The sequence below is a fragment of the Sus scrofa genome, chromosome 6 (assembly GCF_000003025.6).
Source record: "Sus scrofa isolate TJ Tabasco breed Duroc chromosome 6, Sscrofa11.1, whole genome shotgun sequence".
NCBI lineage: Eukaryota > Metazoa > Chordata > Mammalia > Artiodactyla > Suidae > Sus > Sus scrofa.
In genome coordinates, this window is record NC_010448.4 from 14,849,571 (window position 1) to 14,873,060 (window position 23,490).

The window sequence follows — 23,490 nt, forward strand, 5'->3', positions numbered from 1 at the left end:
AGCTTTTTAGAAATGACCTCAGTTCTTGTCTCCTCCATGGTTTGGCAGCCAGCCAAAGTGCCAGAGTAGTCATTTTGCTCTGGCCTTGACCACCACTGACTGGAGAGCTCATATCCCCTTAATTTTGAATTTTCCTCCATGGGTTTTATTATCTTACCTTGGCTCTGGGGAATAAATAAAACCATGGGTTACCTCTTCTCTAAACATGAGTTCTTGGCGCTATGGACCTTAACATTGCAGGTATTTCTATGACAATATTCCTTAAGGCAGCTGACTGCTATCTGGGGTAGAATTTTAAGTTTGGCAAAGTGAATCCTGATGGGAAGAGTAGCCAGTACCTAGTCTAAATGCTGCATCCTCTTTAGCAAATGACAGTTATGAGGAAAGGCGTCTACTTCTGAGTTTGGAAAGGTAAGTTAGGTTGAAAGAGCTCTTGGGACCACAGGTGATCTTCATTAGGGTCATGGGAAGGGACCCTCACAAATTCCACATCGGTTCGTTCTTCATGCCACCATTGACTTGTGAAGGCCCAAAGCGGGATCTCTGCCTGGAGAGCCTCTCTTGAGGACCACCCTCCCTCAGAAAAGGACAAGCTGCCAGAAGTCACTGACTGAAAATGTCCAGCTGGGTCTCCCCTAGATCACGTCCCTTGCTGGAACGAAATCAATAGAAAGGCAGGAAAGGGCCAGAAAAGATAAAATTAATTTATTTGCCCTCGACTGGGAGGCTGCGCAGGGGGCTCCAGTCCTACGTGCATGCCCTGCAGCAGAGGGCGGGGAGTCCGGCTCTCTGGAGTGCCTGCTCCCTCGCCCATAGCTGCCTTGAGCCAGGTCCCTCCTGACCCCATCATCCTGCTCCCACATGCAAGGGGTACACAGGTCCACCTGCAACACACTCAAGCCTGCCTCCGGCAGCAAGGACGGAGCCCTGTGGGAGGCTGGAGCATGAATCCCTGTGGGCTGGGGTGGCTGGGGAGGCAGGCAGGAGGGTACGGTTCAGTGCAGAGAGCTGTTGTTTTGCTCTTCAAAGGCCATCTTTCCCAGAAGCTGGCTGTCCAACTCCACCCCACTCACAGGTAGCTGGAAAAAGTTCATCTCAGCTGCTAAGGCTGCCATGGCAGAAGGGTCCTGGCCAAACTGAGCTCGCAACATCATGTCCATTTTCTCCAGCCTCCTCTTGAGCCGCTTGGCCTCCCGCTCCCGGATGAGCCGGGCCTGCCGCTTCTCCGGGGTTTCATTGGCGCGCTTCAGTCTCATGGCCTCCCGATCTCGCTGCAGCCGGCGTGCCCGCTGCTCATCCGTCTCCTGCATGCGCTGTAGGCGCTTGGCTTCCCGGTCCCTCATGCGCCTTACCTCCCGCTCCTCGGGGGTCTCATTGTCCCGCCGGCTCTTCTTCGCTGTGCGCTCTCGTTCCAGCCGCTGCAGCCGGACTTCCAAAGGCTCGTTCTGTCGACGCAGGGCCCACTTGCGTACACTGGGGGTCTGCGCTTCTAGCAGCTTCCGGTAGGCAGCACAGTTGTTGCACACAAGCAGAATTCCAGCAGGGTACACTGGAGGACTAAAGGCAATGTCCTTCCCCTCGGCACTGGAGGGGCCCTCACTGTGGGCTGGGGGCAGGGATTCCATATTAAGGACTTCGGGAAGCTTCTCGCTGGAAAGCAAAAATGGTGAATGGTTAGTGTCACCGTCCAGCAAGGCTCCAGTATCCAGGCCTGGGTAACTGTCCTACTAGGCCAGCTGCTCCAAGTTCACCAGTAGGGGCCAAAGAGAATGCTTGGGAAACCTCCCCTAGCTTTCCACCCTTGCCCTTCTCTGGGCTAGGGAGTCTACCAAGTCTTAAAGCCCATATGGAATTAGAGACTGAGCCAACCGCCACAGCCAGCCACCAGAAATCAGACAAACCCCTACAACGCGTGGTCCGTTCAAGCCAGACTGGTGGTACTTATGGGAGCTGTGCAGGGCAGTCCCCTCTGAACTAGAGGCTGTCCAGTCTACTGGCTCAACCTCCCCTCCGCCCACCCTGTGTTGTACACGAGCAAACAAGACTCGGACACAATTCACATGGTTCTAATCCTCCGGGGACACAGTGGTACCCTATAACTCCTTTCTCCACGCTTATCATGAATGTTCTTGGACTTCCCCACGTCTCATTCTAGATGAAAACATTCTGACAGAGAAAAGAAATGGGAGTTCATTTTCCTTTGGGGAAATCTAATGGAAAGGGCCTATTTACCAGCCTCAAGGCTTGTATCTCCAAAGAGTCATGGGTCAGTTGCCTTTGCGTTTCCTAGCTCTAGTCTTCACTTTGACTTGGGAGAGCAGAACCTACACCCAGTAATTTGTTCCCAGCACAGAGGGTTAGGTGCCCAGCTAACCTGTTAAATGTGGCATGGCTGGTGAAGCGGGCTCCACACACAGCACAGTTAGACCGCTGGTCCTCCGAGTGGATTAAGAGGTGGCGACCCAATGACCCTGGGGAGCTAAGGGCCCGGCCACAGACAGGACACATATAGCTCTTGGCGCTGACCACTGCTGCAGTGTGCTGTAAAAGAGAGCCTTAATCGGTCAACTCACGCCACGGCTAGGACAGTCTACACCCTCTTAGGAACTACTTTTGGGGAAGTGTTCCCTTTCCTTAGTCTCAAGTAACAAGGGACTTATTTAGCACCTGGAAGAGTAAGAGTCTCTTGGGTCATAAAGGGTTGGACCATCCAGACCACTGTTCAGATTTCATTCATTCGCATTGTGACCACCTTCTGGGACACGTGGCTGGCTTGGGGAACAAGGGGACTCCAGAGCCAGAGCCCTCTTCAGAGCCTGAGAAGAATTCCTGTTCAGGATAATTTCTCATGGTCTGCTTGCCTCATGTTGTGGAGGTACAAGAGCATTTTGAGGGAAGGTTGAAGGCCAACTCCAGAAGCTGGCTTGGAAGACTGGTCTCCAAAACGTATTTAAATGCACTGCCTTTCCTTCAGTCTTTTAAAATCAGTCTTCTGAAGAAATGCTTCTCTTCATGAACCAATTATCTTTATGGTAAAAGTCAGGCTGCCATATGTGCTGATGCTTGTTCAATACACATCCTAAGGCGCATGTGCTTTGCGACTGGATCAGGGGGAAAAAAATCAAAAGTTTGTCTTGTTCTGATACCCTGGTGTTTACTAACTTTCTCCAGGATTTCAGAAACAGTTAATTCATTTTTTTCTTCTTTGAAACAAAGCCCTCATGATTAATGAATGTTTCTATTCCTGTATTTACAATATGCATTAATTAATTTAGAGAAAAAAGAGACTTTCTTTTCTTTCTTTCTTTCTTTTTTTTTTTTTTTTTTTGCTGCACCCATAGCCTATGGAAGTTTCCGGGCCAGGGATCAAATGTGAGCTACAGCTGCAATCTACACCACAGCTGCAGCAATGCCAGATCCTTAACCACTGCACCAGGTCCGGGATTGAACCCTTGCTGCCACAGAGGCAAAGCTAGATCCTTAACTCCTTAACCTGCTATGCCACAGTGGGAACTCCTTTCTTTCTCTTTCTCTTTTTGTGATACTTAATTTTCACAGTGTGTCTGCCTGGAAATCCAGAACATATTCACCCAACATATCCCACTTATTCTGTAAAACGTTCTGAGGATTGGAGTGGAGTCTTGGTGGACGCGACAACCCAAGGTTCTTTCAGGAGCTGGTGATTAATCAAGTTGCTGGCCCTCGTGTCCCCACACACATGCACGCAGCTCCCCATGCCATACCTGGTATACGTGCGCAATCAGCTGCTCCCGACTCCCACAGTCTAGCTGGCAGAGGGGACACTGGCAGAGCCCAAGTAAGGGGTCAGAATTCAAATTCTCTGTGACCTGCAATTTAAAAGCAGACAATTCATTAGGACAGTTTACCAGTCTCTTTCCTGCCCCTACTTCTTTTAAGATAGTATCCTGTTAAAAGGAACACAACCACTTATCACACGTTATTGCTAGGGTCCCCTTGTGAACTGAAGGAAAAAGTAATATGGGAAAGGGAATTAAATTTGCTCCCATCTTCATTTTCTCCAAGGCTTCCTGCCATGAAGACACAGGATTCCTCCAGAGAGAGCTTATCTAATTTTTTCCTTAGTGTAAACTTTATAGAGAGAAGATTAGCTTCCCTCCTGCCATGCCTTTTGCGGGAATCCTCAGGAAACAATTTAGCGAAAAGATGGCACCTCAGTTAACACTTCCACTTAAATTTGCAAGCATATGCAAGAGTACACCTCAGGAAATCAGCTAATAGTTTTACAAAGGTGGATGTTCTTCTGGAAAGGAGTGGGGAGCTTACGAAGGAGAGCTGTGTGTGGGTGTTGTGATATGTGGGTGGAAAAGGAAAGCTGGGTGTGAAGAGAACTGTGTGTCTGAGGTTTGGGTAACTGATGTTGTGAAGAGAGAGGCTTCCTATGAAGGCCCAGGAGAGCTTCAGAGGCAAGAGTGGTACACGTGGAAGAGAGGCATCAGGGCAGAGCAGACGGGTAAGGGGCTCCCGGACTCAGGAGCCATTTGTCACTTGCCTCATGCTCTACCACTTTGTTCCCACCAACAGGCTGTTCTGCATTTTCTAACTCTTTTTCCACTTTGACCACCCCTCCATCTTCCTCTGATGTGTGGGAAGAAACTTCATCTTGTGTGGTCTCCTCTTCATCACCCTCACTGTCACCTGGAACACACAAACTGGTCACTTGTTCTGACTTTTGCATGAATACATCTTGCGTTGCTTTCCACTCTAGAATTTGCAGCTATAATGGAAAATACTTTCAGATCTTCCATAATATAGTTTGTATCAGTGCTTATTTGGGTACAAATCATGTTAAGTGGAAGCCAGCTATAACTGTTGTTTATAATGTCATATACACACTAAAGAGAAAATCGGAGGCAAACTGCAGTGGAAAATGGTTATTAGGCCCTGTGTATTATCATTAAAAATGATAACTTCTTTCACGTAGTTCCCAAATATCTCACACTTCAAATCACACCTCCCACGCACCTCATACCATGCTCATTCCCACACATCGCTTCTGACTTACCAATACTTCTCATTGATTTTATTACTTAGTCTTCTCTGTAACCTCCCTGCACAATTTCTCCATGGTGTCACATATGCTATTCTATTCTGAGACCCACTAATCTGTCCTCTCCCAACAAACTCCAAGGCACACTTACAGAAACGCCAACAGGTTTTTCTTTCCTCTTATCATAAAGGTGACAGTAGGAAACTAGGTGGAAATGTTACTTTATTGGGAAAAAGCTGCTTAGTACAGTGGAAAAGTTAGTTCAGCAAGAAACGCTGGGCATTTTGCGATGGTATTCGACTCACTGTGTCCTTACCCTGCTAGTAACTCATCATTCTAAGCTAAATGAGTCCATTGTTTCTGTTAGTTCTTTGGGTGATCTGATGGATAATTGAATGCATTTAAGTGGAGGGAATGGGACATTCATTACTTTAGGATGAAATATAATTTCTTGTGACTAAGGTAAGACTTGTATTTGTTTTAGTTTAGAGGCCAGAATGTGGCTATATGGAGGTTGGCCTATGGCTGGAGACCTATGGCTGCAAGGTTTGTATGAGCTGATTTTTTTCCCTATTATTTATCAAATAGGAGAAAATGATTAAAAAACCACATAATAACATAGGGAATTCTTTCTCAAAAAAAAAAAAAAGAGTTCTAGTACTCTGAAGGTCAGGAGAGGAAGCCAAGCCTAGGGAAGCTATCAGACTCCGGTCCCATCTCAACAACACCTAGATCCTGGACTCCTGGGCATGACGGTCAGCAAGGGAAATACAGGATAGAGTTTTACCAGGCTCTCCGCATCAGCAGTGAGACTCTGCTTTCCTAGCTAACAGTGCTTATCTTTTCTCTACTATCTCTTGTATAATTTCTAAATATACCAGTAACTGGATAAGTCTGGTTATATTCCCTGTCTTCAAAAGAAAATTGAAATCTAACCAAATTATCTGGTAGTAGTTACATGTGTCTCTGTCAAATACTCCACTTGGTTGGTGGACTGGATGTGTGCCCTAGAAAGATCTATAGTATGTATGCCTTATTCCTCAGTCCAAAGCTTTAGTTTGAATCCATCTCAGTAATAAGGATTGGCACGGATTAAATCACACCACATTTTCTCACCAGCTTATTTGGAATACTTGTAGTCTAAGACAATATTGTATCAAACACTTTTTGTAATTTATCAAAAATATCCAAATATATCTCTCTACTAGAAAGATTTTTTTAAAAATTAAGTATGCCATCTAGAGGGATGATGCAACTCTTCCAGAATGGAAACCTACCAGACTTTTATAGATGCTGCCATTCCTACCTATTACTCAAACTCATGGCTCCCATAGGCCTTCTAGATTATGTGGGTTCATTTTTCTGTACTTAAGCAATTACTTGTTAAATTACTATTATTTTTGTTGCTGAAGTGTTAGTTTGAGTAGAAACTGCAGTTCTACTTGAGAAGAATGCAGAACTCTCTCCCTCTTCTTTCTTTTTCAACCCCAAATGTGGAGAAAAATCAGAAATGCCAACTTGAATTGACTCTAATAATAACCACTATCAGATGGATCAGATGAACAAAGTGTGGAAATCATCCTAGGAGATAAGACATCTCAGAGTGACTTTGTTCAGGTAAGCTATGGAACAGATGATCCACGAGGCTCAAAAGGTTACCAGCCACTGTCTTTTCCATTTCTTAACCAAAGGGATCTACTTAGGACTTAAGACCTTGACATTAGCATTTTATATGCTGCATAATCTCACTAGTAAAGAAGTCCTTGGGAGCTCCCATCGGTGGCTCAGCAGAAACAAATCTGACTAGCATCCATGAGGATGCAGGTTCGATCCCTGGCCTCGCTCAGTGGGTTAAGAATCTGGCGTTGCCATGAGCTGTGGTGTAGGTTGCAGATGTGCCTTGGATCTGGCGTTGCTGTGGCTGTGGTGTAGGCTGGTGGCTACAGCTCTGATTAGACCCCTAGCCTAGGAACCTCCACAGGCTGTGGGCGTGGCCATAAAAAGCAAAAAAGAAAAGAAATCCTCTTGTAGCACATTAAAACTGGGTCCTCAGGCAAAACTTTCATTAATATCACTCTTACATTTTATTAATTATGAATAAAAAGATCCTAGGAAATAGGGATTTTTTTCCTTTTAATTTGACCTAACCTAGGGACTGCCTGAGCACTAATTATTCTTATGCCCTATCAACGTCACAACAAACCTATCTCTATGTGGCACTGTGCCAAGTACTGCAGTCCAGGAGCTAAAAAAAAAAAAAAAATGCCAAACCTGTTCTCTCTAGACAAGCATATGCCCATACACCTTAGAACACCTTGGGGAACCTGAGGATCCACAAATCTCCTTCTTCATGTCTTCCTCCCAACCCCCATGCACAACCCCAGAGCACACACACTCTGATAATTCTTCTCCCATTGCCCTGAGTCATTACCAGAAGGTGCAGAACTCACTGCTACTGGAGTCCTGATCTCTTAGTTGTTGGATAGCTTGTCGCTGACTGCCAAGGTCTCCAGGAAAATCAGTTTTCATCATCGCCTGGCGGGCTTGCTCTTCTAGCCCAGCAAATACTTGATCCCCTGGTGGTCATAAGGAAAAATAGTCAGGCCACCAGCTGGGCAGCACATCCCCAGGCAAGCTGGTTGGAAAGTCAGACCATTCAAAGGCAGGGGACAGCCAGGTACCCTGTGGTGGGGCCATTCATCTCCAAGTCAGCTTGTTGCCTCCAACTGTTTCTGGGCACAGCTACTCTTCCTGGGCAATAAGCCAGATGCTCTAGGAAGCATCATTTGCTTCTTTTAAATCCTAAACTTGACTCCATTTAAAAGGTCATCAATTGCGCCTTTACCAATTTAACTTCAAAATCTCAATCCCATTTATAACCTTCCATCAGAATTGGGGAGACAGAGGCAAGAGGAGGCAAAGTAATGGAGTGAAGACAGAACAACAAACCTGGGCACAATCTCTGAACCTCAGCGTAGTAGCAACATGGCCCTGACTCTGTCTCCTTCTGATTATAAACAAGCGCTTCAAATAATCCATCTAAAAACAGTACCTCTTGGAGTTCCCATCATCGCTGAGTGGTTAACGAACCTCACTAGCATCCATGAGGATGGCGGTTCGATCCCTGTGCTCAGTGGGTTAAGGATCCGGCATTGCCGTGAGCTGTGATGTAGGTTGCAGACACAGCTCGGATTTGGTGTTGCTGTGGCTCTGGCGTAGGCCGACACCACAGCTACGATTGGACCCCTAACCTGAAAACCTCCACAGGCTGCGGGTGTGGCCCTAAAAAAAAAATAAAAATAAAAACAGTATCTCTCACCCCATCTTTTATCCATTCTCCTTACAAGACATACTCTGGAAGTTCTCCCTTAACTTTCTCCCATTTATCAGAATTAGTCATGAGCAAACAAAAAAATTGGCTGAATAATGGATTGAAAGGAAAACAGGTAATACTGGATCTCATTTCCGCTGAGGAACGAACTTCCTGAAACATTCCAACCAACTGGCAATGAATATTTCACCTTGTCTCCTTGGTCTACTATTTTTTTTTTTTTTTTTTAAGTATGGAGTATCCAAAAGCCCTGGGCACATCCATGACCATGCATTTACTCTGAGGGACCCTGTCTGGGATCTGTGGTTACTGAAGAGTTAACATCTAAGTGCTCTTTTATTTCCAAGAGGCCAGGCATAAGGAGAAAAGAGAATTGGGTTTCTCCAGGTTTCCATTATCTCAGTCAGAGTGGAAACTACAGTCCCCATTCTCTAACCACCAAGAGAGAATAATAAAAAGCTCTGGTGAAATGTCTGACAATAGACTAGGTGCTTTCTTACTGAAGTCAGAAAGAAAAGTAAACAGGCTCAGGTTCCAGGGCTGATACAGTGATGTAGGAGGAACAAACTGGTCAGGTGACCGGTACAACTAGTCCCTGGGCAACGAAAGAACGGATGTGAAGTAGGTTTCATGTGCGATTCACTTAGGTATTTGTCCAGCAGTCACTGAACATCTACTATATGCTAAGGGCTGGAGGCTCCTAATAGTGATTATTTGATACTTCCTAGTTCCAAGCTTTATGTTAAGTCCTTTATAGTTACTACTTCACCTTAATTCTCTGCAAAACTCTCTGTGATAGGTATTACTATCTGTATTTTAGTTATGAGAAAACGAAAGTCTCTGGTGGAACTAAGTATTCACACCCCGGTCTGTCCAAATCTAATAACCGTATTTTTCAATTGCTTTCTAGTAGAGATGTAAAGAGAAGTTTAAGCAGTTCATTAAATGGTTTTACCAAAACCAAATGCTTGTTTCTGTGTGAAAAGGATGGCTCTGATCCTTGCATCAGTGCTACCTTCCTACCATGAGAAACTGATACACAGAACTCAAATATCTCAGTAATGTTCTCAGGGCCAGTACTGACAAAAGGAACCATCATTTTTATGGTTCTGATTCCTTGGGATGATCTACCATGCCTGGGTTAGAAGGTACTAATATTACGGCTACTCTGATACTGTGAGTGGGCGTAAAAGACTTCAAATGTACCTCTAGCCACACGGTCCTCAAGGAAAGGAAAAACAGGCTACTTTAAGTCCATTTTCATAATATTCAAAATGACATACTGGATATAAATTATCACTAGGGAGAGAAAAAAATGAGTTCTGTGTTATAGCACCTTCTCTTTCCTTTTTGCAAGAATAAAGCGTTTAATTTCTCCATGTTGGTTCCTCTGTAACCACAAGACTGTAGCCAACTGGAGTAGTTACTGAATTCTTCTAAGGAAATGCATGTTTTTGGACCTAGTGGCCATGGGCAGTTATAACATTAAGGAACGTTATATGTAGCAGCATATAATTATCAAGGGGCAGAGCATTCTCATCAGTGACATCTCCCCCTCTTTCTTTTTTTTTTTTTTTTTTTTTTTTTGTCTTTTTGCCATTTCTTGGGCCGCTTCCCGCCGCATATGGAGGTTCCCAGGCTAGGGGTCCAATCGGAGCTGTAGCCACCGGCCTACACCTCAGCCACAGCAACGCCAAATCCGAGCCACGTCTGCGACCCATACCATAGCTCACGGCAACACCACTGAGCAAGGCCAGGGATCAAACCTGCGACCTCATGGTTCCTAGTCGGATTCGTTAACCACTGAGCCAGGACGGGAACTCCCTCTCCCTCTTTCTTAATAGGGAATCAGCACTGGATTAGAAGGATATCTAAAAGATATGTACCTTTCAAGATCAGCTATAATCCAGTTTAGCCTCCATCAACTTGAGCTGAAAATTTCTGTCTGTCGAAGTTGTCTAAATATTTAGATCCTCATAGAACAGAGTCTGTTTGATATAGCTGCCTATCTAGGATTGTGGGGCAACCTCACCTAGGATAGTTGGAATATATTTATTCTGTCATTCCTTTTTGGCAGTTTGGAAAGAAAAGCTATGCTCTTCTATTTTATTCTATTCCTGATCTGGGAAAAGGCTAAGGCAGACTTTATTCCTCAGGGCTATTCTTCTTTTGAATATCAACATAAAGTAGGGAGTTACCATCGTAGCTCAGTGGAAACAAATCTGACTAGCATCTATTAGGACGCAGGTTTGATTCCTGGCCTCACTCAGTGGGCTAAGGATCCAGCATTGCCATGAGCTGTGGTGTAGGTTGCAGACGTGGCTTAGATCTGGCGTTGCTGTGGCTGTGGTGTAGGCCAGAGGCTATAGCTCTGATTCAGCCCCTAGCCAGGGAACCTCCACATGCCGAGGGTGCAGCCCCAAGAAGACAAAAAATAAAAAATAAATAAATATCAACATAAAGCAAAAATATAAAAACCATAAAGAAGTGATTCTGGCAGACCTCATTAAAAAAAGATATGTGGGAGTTCCCGTCGTGGCGCAGTGGTTAACGAATCCGACTAGGAACCATGAGGTTGCGGGTTCGGTCCCTGCCCTTGCTCAGTGGGTTGCCGTGAGCTGTGGTGTAGGTTGCAGACGCGGCTCGGATCCCGCGTTGCTGTGGCTCTGGTGTAGGCCGGCGGCTACAGCTCCGATTGGACCCCTAGCCTGGGAACCTCCATATGCCGCAGGAGCGGCCCAAGAAATAGCAAAAAGACAAAAAAAAAAAAAAAAAAAGATATGTGAATGATCTCCCAGTAGTCATTATTTACCTAATCCCTAAATCTGGCTACCCAGAATTATCCTTCCAAAGGAAGACAGAGGAGTTCCCACTGTGGTGCAAGAGGATCCCTAGTGTCTCTGGAGCACTGGGACACAGGTTCAATCCCTGGCCCAGCACAGGGGGTTAAGGCTCTGGTGTTGTTGCAAGCTGTGGCATAGGTCACAACTGTGGCTCAGATCCAATCCCTGGCCTGGGAACACCACATGCCTCAGGGTGACCAAAAAAGAAAAAAAAAAAGAAGGTAGAGATACTTGCTAAAAGTATGTCATATTAACTCAAGTACAATGTGATCTATAGAGATACTAGTGATTAAAACGTATTATACAGGAGTTCCTGTCATGGTGCAATGGAAACGAATCTGACTAGGAGCCATGAGGTTTCAGATTCAACCCTTGGCCTCACTCAGTGGGTTAAAAGATCTGGCATTGCCATGAGCTATGGTGTCGGTCGAAGACTCAGCTCGGATCCTGCGTTGCTGTAGCTGTGGTGTAGGGTTGCAGCTGTGGCTCTGATTCTACCCCTAGCCTGGGAACCTCCACATGCCACGGGTGTGGCCCTAAAAAAAAAAAAAAAAAAAGTATTATACAATTGCATGCTTTTATAATGAAGTATTATTATTTCTTCTATTTGGAGACTGTTGGAGTAAGCTAGAAAAAAATCCTCTGGTCTCTAGATATAAGGTAGGGCAACCATCTTACTTAACATGGGTATTTATTTGTCTCTTAATAGTTGAGAAAGTCATCTAAGCTCCATAGTGAAAAGCACGCAAGGAGACGTGCTACCTCTCCTTTTTGTGGTATGATTTTGGCTAAGGTTTGTCACACCAGATAAGAACAAGGCCACGCAAGTAAGTTTATAGAACGGAAACAAAACTTGAGATGAAAGTTACTGGAGAGGCCAAGATTTTATAATTCTCTTTCTTGAGTCCTTGGTGCAGTTAAATAATGCAATGTCTGGCTGACAAATTAAGTAAAGCAGCTGAGATGTATTCTAAGAGAGCAGATGTTAAATTCAGAAAAAATGAGCTAGTATTGGGAGTGAGGCACTTAGGATTCCACCTCTAGCTGATGATCTCTATAACCCAAAGTGCTATCGCTTGTTGGGGACAGAAACATTTCCCTCACAAGGACACTGATAGAATGAATGAAGACAAAACAAGCTGCAGTTTTTAGAAGAAAAGGGACTTTAAAGGCTTTTTTACCTACTTTTTTGTAAAAGAGGAAAACTTTAATTGAAGTTGGAAGCTTTTAGTCTCATATATACTCTGTAATCTGAAAACCAAAGTCTCTAAAAAAAAGTTTTCCTTTACTTAGTGGTTTGCTTGGAACAAAGTATGCAAAGGATTGCATTTTCAACCTCTCTAGGAACAGTTTACACAAATCTGTACTCAGAAGGGGGTGAGATGAGGAAGGAGGGAGGGGAGAGGTCTAACAGCAGCAGTTCCTCTATGACGAACAATAATTCTAGAGTTATATTCCAGTAGCTCTGCATCAAGTCTATTAACAAACTGGGCAAAACACAAGAGTCTGCCTAGATGTTTCTGGGGAAAGGAGAGATCATGATGGAAATTTAGATACAAAGACAGTCCCGAGGAAAGCCAAGTATATGCCAAAGCAGCCTGCCCGCTGGCTTCTAAAGTGGATCTGACAGATGCTGCTAGGCTACAGCAGTGAGATTCTTAATATATTCTTTAAGGCGGGCTTTGAGCTTCATGCCACACAATCCTCTTCTTCCCAGAAAGCAGATCTAATGGAGCTCAGCCACTACTCTGCTCAGATGCCGACTGGCTCTGACATTTACGCAAAGCTTCTGCAGACTTCCTGCCTCACAGACCTTGAGTCCATTCCACTTACTTTAAATAGATGAGCAGCATTAAATTCAATATGTTTGACTGGTTCTGTTTCACTGCTAGGGGACAGGAGACTCACAGTGAGAAGACTGAAATTACCTATTTCTATTTGTCATTATTGTCAATAAGAAGTATTATGAGAAGTCAATGGACAATGAGAAGATGACCTTTTAAAAAAGACAGGATCAGCTTCAGGTCCAAGATAGTAAATAAGCAGAAGGCCTTCAGAGACCAGCAAACCCCAGTGTCTTTCTTCTTTCTTGGCCCATCACTGGAGATGCCTTCACGATTCCCTGCCCAAAAGCGTCACTGACAATAGTCCCTCCCTGAGGGGTCTGCTTTTGAACTGCACCTGTTCACAGCCCTCTTAACAGTCACCACTGCAGAATCTGCAAAGTCCAACCAGCTCCACAATACCACAATGTTCACTCGATCAGCTCTGGAAAATACATTTCTGTAGTTGAGGATATGATACTCTCTCCTTCTCTGAGGCCTTTTGTCCATCTGTTTTCCAACTCCAATACCAGCTCATCCTGGCTTTGACTGACTATGGTGGGAGGAGATGCAGCTGATGGATTTATGCTATGTGGGCGCAGGCACAGGCAACACAAGCATTTACTGGCTCCCCTGGGTGCTTACCACATCCCTGCCAGCTATTTTCTTCCAAGTCTCTTTGGGCAGGTGGCTTTCATAGGTAAATGCTCAACTCCTATGACTGCCTTATTTGTGAACCTGTCACTCTACGAAAAGTTTCTTTCCTGCCCTGCCTTCTTGGGGTCACATCTGTCTTTTATCAATACACATCTCCAGCCAGAGAGAAGACAATCCTCCTGAGCCTCTGAGCTGGATTCCCTAAGTTAGAAAGAATTCATTTGATTTTTCTTGACAATCCTCACATTCAAGGCCCACTAAATTTTACTGTTTAGCAGCAGTTTCTAAATCCTTCCTGAACTTCTTACCCGAATACTAAGCAGCCTTCCAATCCACCTATCCCAGAACACTCTCCTAGAAGCATCCAACTTAATCTCTCCTATAAAACTTTTCTGGGACTTTGAATGAAGAATTAATTGTATATGAAGGTTTGCTCCCTAATCTCATTTAATCTTTAAAACGTTGTGGGGTTTTTTTTCTTTTTTTTTTTTTTTTTAGGGATGCACCCTCAGCATATGGAGGTTCCCAGGCTAGGGGTCCAATTGGAGCTGTAGCCGTCGGCCTACGCCACAGCCACAGCAACACTAGATCTGAGCTGCATCTGCGACCTGCACCACAGCTCACAGCAACGCCAGATCCTTAACCCACTGAGCGAGGCCAGGGATCAAACCTGCGTCCTCATGGATCCTAGTCAGATTCATTTCCACTTAGACATGAAAGGAACTCCAATCTATAAAATGTTGAAGTCTTCTTAATTCCTCTGTTCCTACTGTTTAATCTCCTACTCTTCAAATTACCCAATAAGATAAGATAAGGTACATACTGCCTGGCATATAGTATGTTTTTAATAAATTTTAGTCCTCTTAACTCCTTGACTAATCTCTCCTTTCAAATGTCGATTTTTTCCCTAAAAAAAAACACTTTCATATGTTATACCACTGAATTCTCCTCAAATGTTGCTGTACTTTCATCAGCCCTTCATAGTAACAGGGAGCTATTTGTCTCTCTTATGGGCATTTAGATGAGGATACTAATATCCCCAGATCACAGGAAACTGGTTAACAGTCTAAAATCTGCATATTAAGTTAATTTAATAAGGCACTTTTGAACACCCTCTATGAGAAGTGGCAGAAGTAGAGAGGGAGCATGGGAATATACATGGGACACAGTGTCTGCCCCCTCTCAATTTGCAATTCAATAAAACATACATATGACACTGCTGGAAATAATGCAAGGCAACAGTGCATAGCTGGTCTTCCTGTTACCAGTCTCTACCTCATGTGATCCATCCCACACACGATTGTGCAGTCCCAAAACACTGCATTCTAAATGTCACTCCACTTTCCCTGCTTAAAAACCTTCAGTAGCTCCTTACAGAATGAAGTCTGATCTTGGCCTGGCCTTCAGGCTTCTACAACAACATAGAGTTAAATGAAACATATGAAACTTCTGCTTCATAGAGTCTTCCTGTCCCCTGAACATATCACATACATTCTATCTTTACTCACGTAGTTTTTCCCTACCTGATTTTATCTCTCCTTTCCTCTTTTAAAAAAAATCCACTTTCTACCCTCTAAGGTCCAGTTCAAGTTCATGGTCTAGGTTCCAGTTCAAGGGCCTCTTCCATGAAGTATTCCCTCACCACCTCAGTCCATGGAGCTCTCTCCCTCCTTTTAACTTCTGTAGTATACACAGTCTGTAGCATCCCTATTTGGCACTTGGCATATATTATCTTGCTATGTGCCTGCCTATTTCTCTATCTATCTATCTATCTATCTATCTTATCTATCTATCTGTCTGTCTGTCTATAGCTGTGGTTACATTATAATCCTATAAATCTTTCTATTGTTTTATAGCTTTCGCATCTAGCACAAGGCTTTGCACAGAGTAGGAATCTTTTAAACGTCTGTGACTACAAACACTAAGGATGAATTAAGTACACCTATTCCTAAGACAGCTTTCTAACATCTCCAACACAAACACATTTTAAATCCATCATGTTCAACACCTTTAAGCCTTTTTTCTTCACAAATTAGTGTGAGCCTCTCACCTACTCTTCCATTCCAACCCTCAATGCTCCCAGGTTCCAGAAGACAAAGACCAATACTCACAGTGAACTTTATTTGGATTTGTCTGTTTCCGACGGGACATGTTTCTCTGATCCAAGAGCTCTGGTCTTTCCCAGTTTCAGGACTGGATGTTACTATCTCCTTGCAAGGTGCTAACCTACAATAAAAAGGATAATGTTAGCACATGCCCAGAAATTATACACAATTAAAAGACAGAAAGACTTAAAAAAAAAATAGTTCTTAGTTTCCGTCATGGCTCAGCAGTTAATGAACCCAACTAGCATCCATGAGGATACAGGTTCCATCCCTGGCCTCACTCAGTGGGTTAAGGATCCGATGTGGCCATGAGCTGCAGCGTGGCTCGCAGACATGGCTTGGATCCCACATTGCTGTGGCTCTGGCATAGGCCGGTGGCTTCAGCTCCGACTGGACCCCTAGCCTGGGAACCTCCATATGCCTCAGGTGCGGGCCTAAAAAAAAAAAAAAAAAAAAAAAAGACATTTAAAAATAAATAAATAGTTCTTTATCATGTGAAACTCACCAGTTAACAATCACTGAACTACTTAAAGAAAGAAATGAATAAATCTCTAGCATCAAGGTTCCAAGAAGTCTGGAAGGCAGTTAGGCTCACCATGGTACCACCAATGCTAGATTCCAAGAATTTTGAGAGGGGACTTCAGAGGATTTAGGGTATTCCACTCTAAATCCACCTGTGGAATCCAGAATATTGTTAAGTGATCACGATCAAGGTCATAAGAGTAGATAGAAAAGGAAGGAAAAAATTCAGGCAACCAGCGTTAGAAGCACCTCGGGCTCAAAGGGATCATCCCCACGAATTGTAAAAGGAAGCAAAAAGAAGCTAAAGAGGTGGCAGCTCACATGTCACATGCCCTCTGAAATCAAGCCCTGCAATCTGCACCAATGGGAGCCTCCAGATGTTTTTTTCAAGTTATCTCTCCCGGAGGTGACAAAGGCATCATATCCTTGTGGGACAGGAAACATCTCAAAACTCTTAGGCTCTGTAAATGAAAACATGAGAAAAAGAGCCTCTGTCTAGTGATGCGGACACAGTGCTAGGCACTGAGGATGACAGGGCACTAAAGCAAATCAGACTTGCAATGCTGAAGATGCACTTTCACCAGAAGAGCCAAGTGCTGTCCACATTGTTGAGTACTTATTCAACACCCCAATGTGAAACATCAGCCTGAACCTGCTCACATGTTTCTGAGCAGTGGTCAAAGTTAATAACTTTAGTGCCTCTTCTCAATCCAGCCTCTATGTAGGAAGAATAAAGAGAAAAGGTCCCCAGATGAGAAGTGCTGCAGAGACATGCACCTGCTTCCATGAAATAGGAGGGAAGAGATACTTCAGCCTGGAGGTACCTGGTTAGTTATAGGAAAGATTTTCCCAGCATTAGGTGGTATTAGAGAGTCTGAAATGGATTAGTAATGGAAGCTATGAATTTTCTTTGAAGGATAGAGGCAATAAACAGATAAAGATTAAAAAGAAAGATTTTTCTCTTTCCTACTAAAAACAAGAACATGGATCTGGTCATCCTCTACCTTTTCTTCCAGTTCCTGCCTTCTCAAATTGTACTTGCACTGAATAAGCAAATATAAAATTGTAGCTTATTGCCTTAAGAGGAATTACGAGAGACTACTTACTACCAGCTATACTTTGCACTCTAGTTAGTGAAGACTCACCTCCTGTTATGCCAACTAACTCCTCTCTGTAGCTAGAAAGGACCTCAGACCTGTAATCAGATCCTGCCTTCCCTTACCAAAAGAAGAAAGAAACCGCAAATGGCAAAGACAGGCCTCCACAGGAAGTGGTAAAGGAAGCAGCTTTCAGGCAGTCTTCTATCATATCTGCATATCAAACACAGTTCTTTTTCAGACCTTTAATTAAAAAAAAAAAAACAACTCCAAATGTATACAGTAAAAATCAATTTTAACTATTTAGGGGGGAACTATGCTGAAGGCTAATGCTAATGAAATGTGTTCTCTAAGTTCTGTTTGTGTAGATCATCAGCATCAGCAGTTATTTATTAACCAAAGCAGTGAATGAATTTTACACTCTTGGTTTTTTCCTGTAAGTTTGTGGAACCACAAGTGGAAAGCTGAATCAAGTGCAGGATGCCTATCATTACTTTTCCTAAAATTTGTAAAGCTACAGCTCTCTATTGTATGAGAAAGAAAATGAATTCTTAACTATTCCTTTTTTTTTTTTTTTTTGGTCTTTTTGTCTTTTCTAGGGCCGCTCTCACGGCATGTAGAGGTTCCCAAGCTAGGGGTCCAATCGGAGCCACAGCCACCAGCCTACACCACAGCCACAGCAACGCCGGATCCACAATCCACTGAGCAAGGCCAGGGATCAAACCCGCAACCTCATGGTTCCTAGTCGGGTTCGCTAACCACCACGCCACGATGGGAACTCCCTTAACTATTCTTTAAATTTTCTTCGCATCAAGATCAGAAATTAGGAGTTCCCAACATGGCTCAGTGGTCAATGAACCCGACTAGAATCCATGAGGACACAGGTTTGATCCTGGGCCTTGCTCAGTGGGTTAAGGATCTGGCATTGCCCTGAGCTGTGGTGTAGGTTGCAGACATGGCTTGGATCTGGTGTTGCTGTGGCTGTGGTATAGCCAGGAGCTGTAGCTCCGATTCCATCCCTAGCCTGGGAACCTCCATATGCTGCAGGTGTGACTCTCAAAAGCCGAAAAAAAAAAAGCAGATAATCTTGGTGAGACAACAGTTCTATACTAAAGCTACAAGTCAGAAACAAAAATCACCATCTGCATATTTAAATCGCCAGTGTCCACTGCATCTCACAATCCTCCTAGTGGCCAAATGGGGAACCAAGCAGATGGTACCCAGTGAGACTTCACACCTGAGGGATTAAGGGGAAAAAATAAGCAAATACTCTTTCCTCCCTTTAAAAAAAGAAAGCCTATGGAGCTGTGGACTCCGGAAAATAAGCTAAAAATTATTTAATTAATTAACAATAAATAACTAGCCCTGGAGCTACATTCTCGATTGCACAACAAGATCTCTGAGGTTAAACAACAGTTTTATAGGCAGTAAAAGCTAATAAAGCCATGGATACATTGCCCTATAGTTCACTAACTCAGTTTTACTTTCAACACTGCCTCAATTCCCAGGGCTGAATCTGAAACCAACATAAAAATGTAAAAGGAGAGCCTGAACATCACCATCTGGAAGAAAAACAGGATGGGAAGAAAGGTAACCGGTGAGATTCAGGTCTACAAGAGGTTCCATTTACAAAGGGAGGCAGTTTTGTCTGTCTTTAGAACGAGGTTAAGAATCCTTGGGAGCGAGGCCAACGTCTCCCTTTAACACTATTCCTGCTCTCCCACAGGTGTTAGGTTGCAGCTTCCAGGACACACTGGACTTTAGCAAGGGAAAAACGGGTGAAATCCAACCTTTCAAAAAAGAGGGTGCATTCTTACCTCCAGCTCTGGTGCAGTTCCCACGGAGCAAAGTTAATTTGCCTGAATCCCAGTGATTTGTATCTGCCAAAAAGGAGAGGACAGGAAAGCCGGTCACGTAGCCGCCTCACTGCTCACCCTGTTCCCACTTGTGTTTGGTCTGGAGCGTGCGTATAATCAGCCGAGATGGTCCCTCCGGCATCTTCAAGCGTGAGCACAGGTAGATTCCCGGGAATTATCATACAAGAGACAGAGGTCTTCCGATGCGGCTCAGACAAACCCCAGACAACACGGGCTACTCAGAAATCTAAATTTAGAAGCCCGTTTGCGAGACCCAGACGCGGGACAGATACCCCGATCTGCACTCCCACGCCCATCCTCCCCCTCCCCCAGAACAGCCTGTCAGACGCCGGGGCCGTCCCGGCGGTGCCGACTGAGCCCGACCTGGGCCCACGCGGGGAGGGCGGCGGCGCGGACGCCCCTCCCTCGCCCGAGACCGCCGGAGAGACGGAAAGAGGAACGGCCGCCGCGGGGAGGCAGCCAGGTCAGGCCTCGTCGCGGGAGCCCGGGGCAGGGGGAGGGTCAGAGCCTGGGCTGCCCCCGCCCCCCAAGCCGGAGCGAGCCCCTGGTCCCCTCCCCAGACACAGACAGACAAAAGGGCCGACAGCCGGCGACCGAGGGTGGGGGGTGAGGAGCCCTGCATCCTCTGTCTGGCCTGGGAGGGAAAGAGTCGAGGGTCTTTTTACCCGGCGCCTCCGCGCTCCGCGGCTCTCCGGGTCCCTGGGCCCCGCCTACGGACAGACGGACCGCCGGACAATGGGCCACGGGCCGCAGCTCAGGCCGGCCGAACCGGGGCTTTCCGGGACTGGGCCCCAGCGGGCAGAGGGCAGCTCCGGGCCGAGCCGGTGGCGGGGAGCCGAGGGGTGGCGCTGCAGACGGACAAAGCCCACGGCAGACAGACAGACGGAGGGGGAAAAGATGGCGACGCGGGCGGCGGGAGCGCGCAGCTCGCGCACCCGCAGCGAGTGGGGCGCGTGCACGAGCCTCTCCTCTCCCTCCCCCTCCCCCCTACTCCAGTTCGGTCCCCCTCCCCGCTCCCAGGCGCGCGCCCGATGGCGTGGGCGGGGCTTGAAAGGCAAGGGGTCCCGGGAGGTGGGCCTTAAGGGAGCATCCAATCACAGACATTGGAGAGGGGCCTCGCCTCCATCCTCGCGCCGGAGAGACCCCCCCAGCCTCGTACACTCCCACGTCGCGCTATGGCCCTGTCGGCCCCTCAGCTCCCCTATCCTCTCCTGAACCTGAAACCTCCACCGGGACTGTCAGCTCTGAACCTGGTTTCTTACCCCACCTTCGAGTTCAGCCACAAAACCCACATCCCCCAACCACAGCTCCACCGCAGCCACCCCTTCTCCTTCGTTCAACCTTAGTACCCAACTCCTTTCCCCAACCCAAACCCTCTTCCCTTCATTTCCCTCACCTCACGGTTTCTTCGGCCCCCAAGGAGTTTAATGTGACGGAGACCTAGGGTCCACGGGCCTTTGTGGGAGGGGCTAAGTTCAGCTGTCAGAACCTAAGAGAAAAAGCTTTAGATTTTTTTGACGTTTGTGTCTCCTACATAATTTTTTTTTTTTTTTTCTTTTTAGGGCCGCACCTGTGGCATATGGAGGTTCTCAGGCTAGGGATGGAATCAGAGCTGCAGCTACTGGCCTACGCCACAGCCACAGCAACGCCAGATGCGAGCTGCATCTGCGACCTGCACCACAGCTCATGGCAACGCAGGATCCTTATTAACCCACTGAGCCAGACCAGGGATCGAACCCGCGTCCTCGTGGATACTGGTCTCTCCTACATGATTCTTAACTAATAAAATAACAGTAGCTGTAGACCTAGGGGCGTAGGATTAATTTAGAAGGGTAGCTTGTGCCTCTTTTGCCACTAAAGAGGCATTTTGGGATAATTGAGAGTGGTTAAGCTCACCTCCTAATAAAACACTTCCCCTCTCATCATCCCCTTCTATTTCCTCACCACCTTCCTTCCTTTCCTCCCATTCTGTCGTCCTGTAGAGTGCCTAAGCCTGCCTTTGATATAGCGCACTTGGAGAAGGAGGGCATGCAATGGAAAGAAGATTGGGTCTGACTTTAGAATATCCAGCTTTGAGTCTCAGCTCTCTGCTACTGACCAGCCTGATTACTTTGGGCAAGCCACTTCCCTATTCTGAACTCCTTGGTAAAATATAAAATGGATAACGATGTAATAATTCCTGGCCTCTATTCTCTTATAGTTGTTGTGCTAATTAAGTAAAATGAATATATGAAAGTATTATGCAAATATTCCTTGTGGTCACTGGCCCCACAAAGACAGAGCTAATGAGGATACCGAGCCTTGCTTATAAAGCAACAAGTCCTTGTATTTGCATAAAGCGTTCTTGCAAAATGTTTTTTTCAGAAATCTCTAAGGAGATGATACCATTGTCTTCATCCTGTGTTTAATGTGAAAGGATCTTGGTCCTTCAAATTCTGTAGTGAATGTCTTATTTACTCTTTCATTCCTTTGGCTGGGATGAGCTGGGAGTTATTCTTAATTTCAGTTAAGAAAACTTGTAAATTTCATTGAAAATTTTAATTCCTGGGTAGCCAGAAAATGGATTATTCTCATCCCCCCAGAAGGTTTTCAGACAGTGTAAGAATGCAAGCTGGAATAAATATTGGCTTTTATACTTAACAGTAATTCCTGATGAGTTTAGACTGAGGAATACAGATATAGCTTTATTATGTCACTTTAAATTTGATGTAGTTGATATTTTCAACATGAAAATAGCTATCAGGTAAAGCATTAGGAGAGAGCCTCCAGTGAAATTTCTTGGCTTCTTCAAATAATAATGTGTAACACTGGGCTGCTTGTTTCATCTCCTTGAGCTGAAAAAAAAAAAAAAAAAAGGAATCGTAATAAATGTTCATGTGTTCTAGAAACACCTCTGAAGTGTTGTGATTCAGGATTATAGTCAAATGAGGGGAAAATTGTTGAATAAAGAATTAGTTTATTTTTCCTCTGTTCTCACCTAAACTTGTTCTGAATCTAGAAGACTTTTTCATGAGTCATGGATTTTTTTTCAGCTTCATTTTTAATTTCTACTTTCCCAGTCTACTCATGGAATTATGCTATTCTGACACTTTAAGTATATAAACTTTCCCTTGAAATATCTTCTGGTTTATGTTTATTGGCTCCTAGGAAGAACTTGTTAGGACTTTACAACAGTATTGGTAGGACAATTTAAACTTCATTTAAAAATTTATTAGGATATAATTCGCATACAATGAAATTCACCCTTTTAGAGTGTAAAAATGAATTTTTTTTTTTTTTTAGTATCTTCACAGGTTGTGTAACATCACCGGTATCTAATTCCAAAACATTTTCATCACTATAAAGAGAAACCCCATACTAATCACTTCCCATTTTTCTTCCAGCCCCTGACAATCACTAATCTTAGTGTTTCTATGAATTTGCATATTCTGAGCATTTCACATAAATGGAATCATACAATATGGGGCCTCTGTGTCTGGCTCCTTTAACTTAGCATGACGTTTTCAAGGTTCATGCATGTTGTAGTATGTGGGTCAGTTCTTTGTTCATTTTTATGGCCAAATAATATTCCGTTGTATAGATATAATACCACATTGTCCTTTGATTAGTCAGTTGATAGATATTTGTGTTTCCACTTTTTGGCTGTTTTAAATAATGTTGCTGTGAACATTTGTGTACATTTTTGTGTGAATATGTGTTTTCACTTCTCTCCAGTATAATATAGCTAGGAGTGGAATTGCTGGTACATATGGTAACTGTGTTTTACACCTTGAGTAATTGTCAAAGAGCCTGCATCATTTTGTATTCCTACCGGTGAGGCATGAGAGTTCCAATTTCTCCACATCCTCTGCGAGGCTTGTTATTGTCTATCATTTTTGTTACAGTTATTGTAGTGGGTATAAAGTGATATTGCACTGTGGTTTTGATTTACATTTCTCTGAGGTCTAAGAATGCATGTGGAAATTCCTGGGCGAGGGATCAAACCCTTGCCATGGTAGTGACCCAGGCTGCTGCAGTGACATGTCCTTAATCTGCTGTGCTACAAGGGAACTCCTTGAACATCTTCTTGTATGCTTATTATTGACCATTTGAAGAGTGCCTATACAAATCCTTTCTCCATTTTTGCATTGAGCTATTTGTCTTTTTGTTGTTTTGTAAGATTCGTTTTTCTAATATTCTTGGTACTAGACCGTTATGGTGTATGTG

The 23,490-nt window shown here is 44.6% G+C and overlaps 2 protein-coding genes across 23 annotated transcripts in view; one reads left to right on the top strand and one right to left on the bottom strand.

Annotated features, from left to right (window-relative positions):
* ZNF821 (zinc finger protein 821) lies at nucleotides 685–20,749 on the bottom strand. 20 transcript variants are annotated; one of them, XM_021093834.1, is made up of 10 exons: nucleotides 19,950–20,066; nucleotides 19,225–19,287; nucleotides 17,533–17,650; nucleotides 16,632–16,771; nucleotides 15,795–15,909; nucleotides 7,480–7,605; nucleotides 4,532–4,677; nucleotides 3,744–3,848; nucleotides 2,375–2,541; nucleotides 685–1,650 (listed from the first exon to the last, which is right to left on the bottom strand). In XM_021093834.1, the coding sequence occupies exons 5-10, from the start codon at nucleotides 15,832–15,834 to the stop codon at nucleotides 996–998; spliced, it is 1,239 nt and encodes a 412-aa protein (XP_020949493.1). In that variant the 5' UTR covers nucleotides 15,835–15,909; nucleotides 16,632–16,771; nucleotides 17,533–17,650; nucleotides 19,225–19,287; nucleotides 19,950–20,066; the 3' UTR covers nucleotides 685–995. The 20 variants fall into 20 exon arrangements, with proteins under 20 accessions (XP_020949493.1, XP_020949497.1, XP_020949494.1 ...); XM_021093838.1 differs by lacking the exon at nucleotides 16,632–16,771 and adding an exon at nucleotides 18,547–18,644 and having other exon boundaries at nucleotides 17,533–17,620; XM_021093835.1 differs by adding an exon at nucleotides 18,547–18,644 and having other exon boundaries at nucleotides 16,632–17,620.
* IST1 (IST1, ESCRT-III associated factor) overlaps nucleotides 19,289–23,490 on the top strand; it is a 41,821-nt gene continuing 37,619 nt past the window's right edge. The window contains exon 1 of one of the 3 annotated variants that reach the window (XM_021093850.1): nucleotides 19,289–19,423. The gene's annotated coding sequence lies outside the window, so the exon portion shown is untranslated. Of the gene's footprint in view, nucleotides 19,424–19,629; nucleotides 19,748–23,490 lie in introns of those variants that run through there. The other 2 variants (XM_021093854.1, XM_021093852.1) reach the window with 2 other exon arrangements.

Bases quoted from the DNA above. Each gene is read 5' to 3' on its own strand.
- ZNF821 (XM_021093841.1), bottom strand. From the start codon at position 15,834: ATGTCCCGTCGGAAACAGACAAATCCAAATAAAGTTCACT. The intron at 3,849-4,531 runs GCAAGTGACAAA...TTTAAATTGCAG, and splicing joins ACAAAGTGGTAGAGCATGAG to GTCACAGAGAATTTGAATTC. The intron at 2,542-3,743 runs GTATGGCATGGG...TCTCTTTTACAG, and splicing joins TGATTGCGCACGTATACCAG to CACACTGCAGCAGTGGTCAG.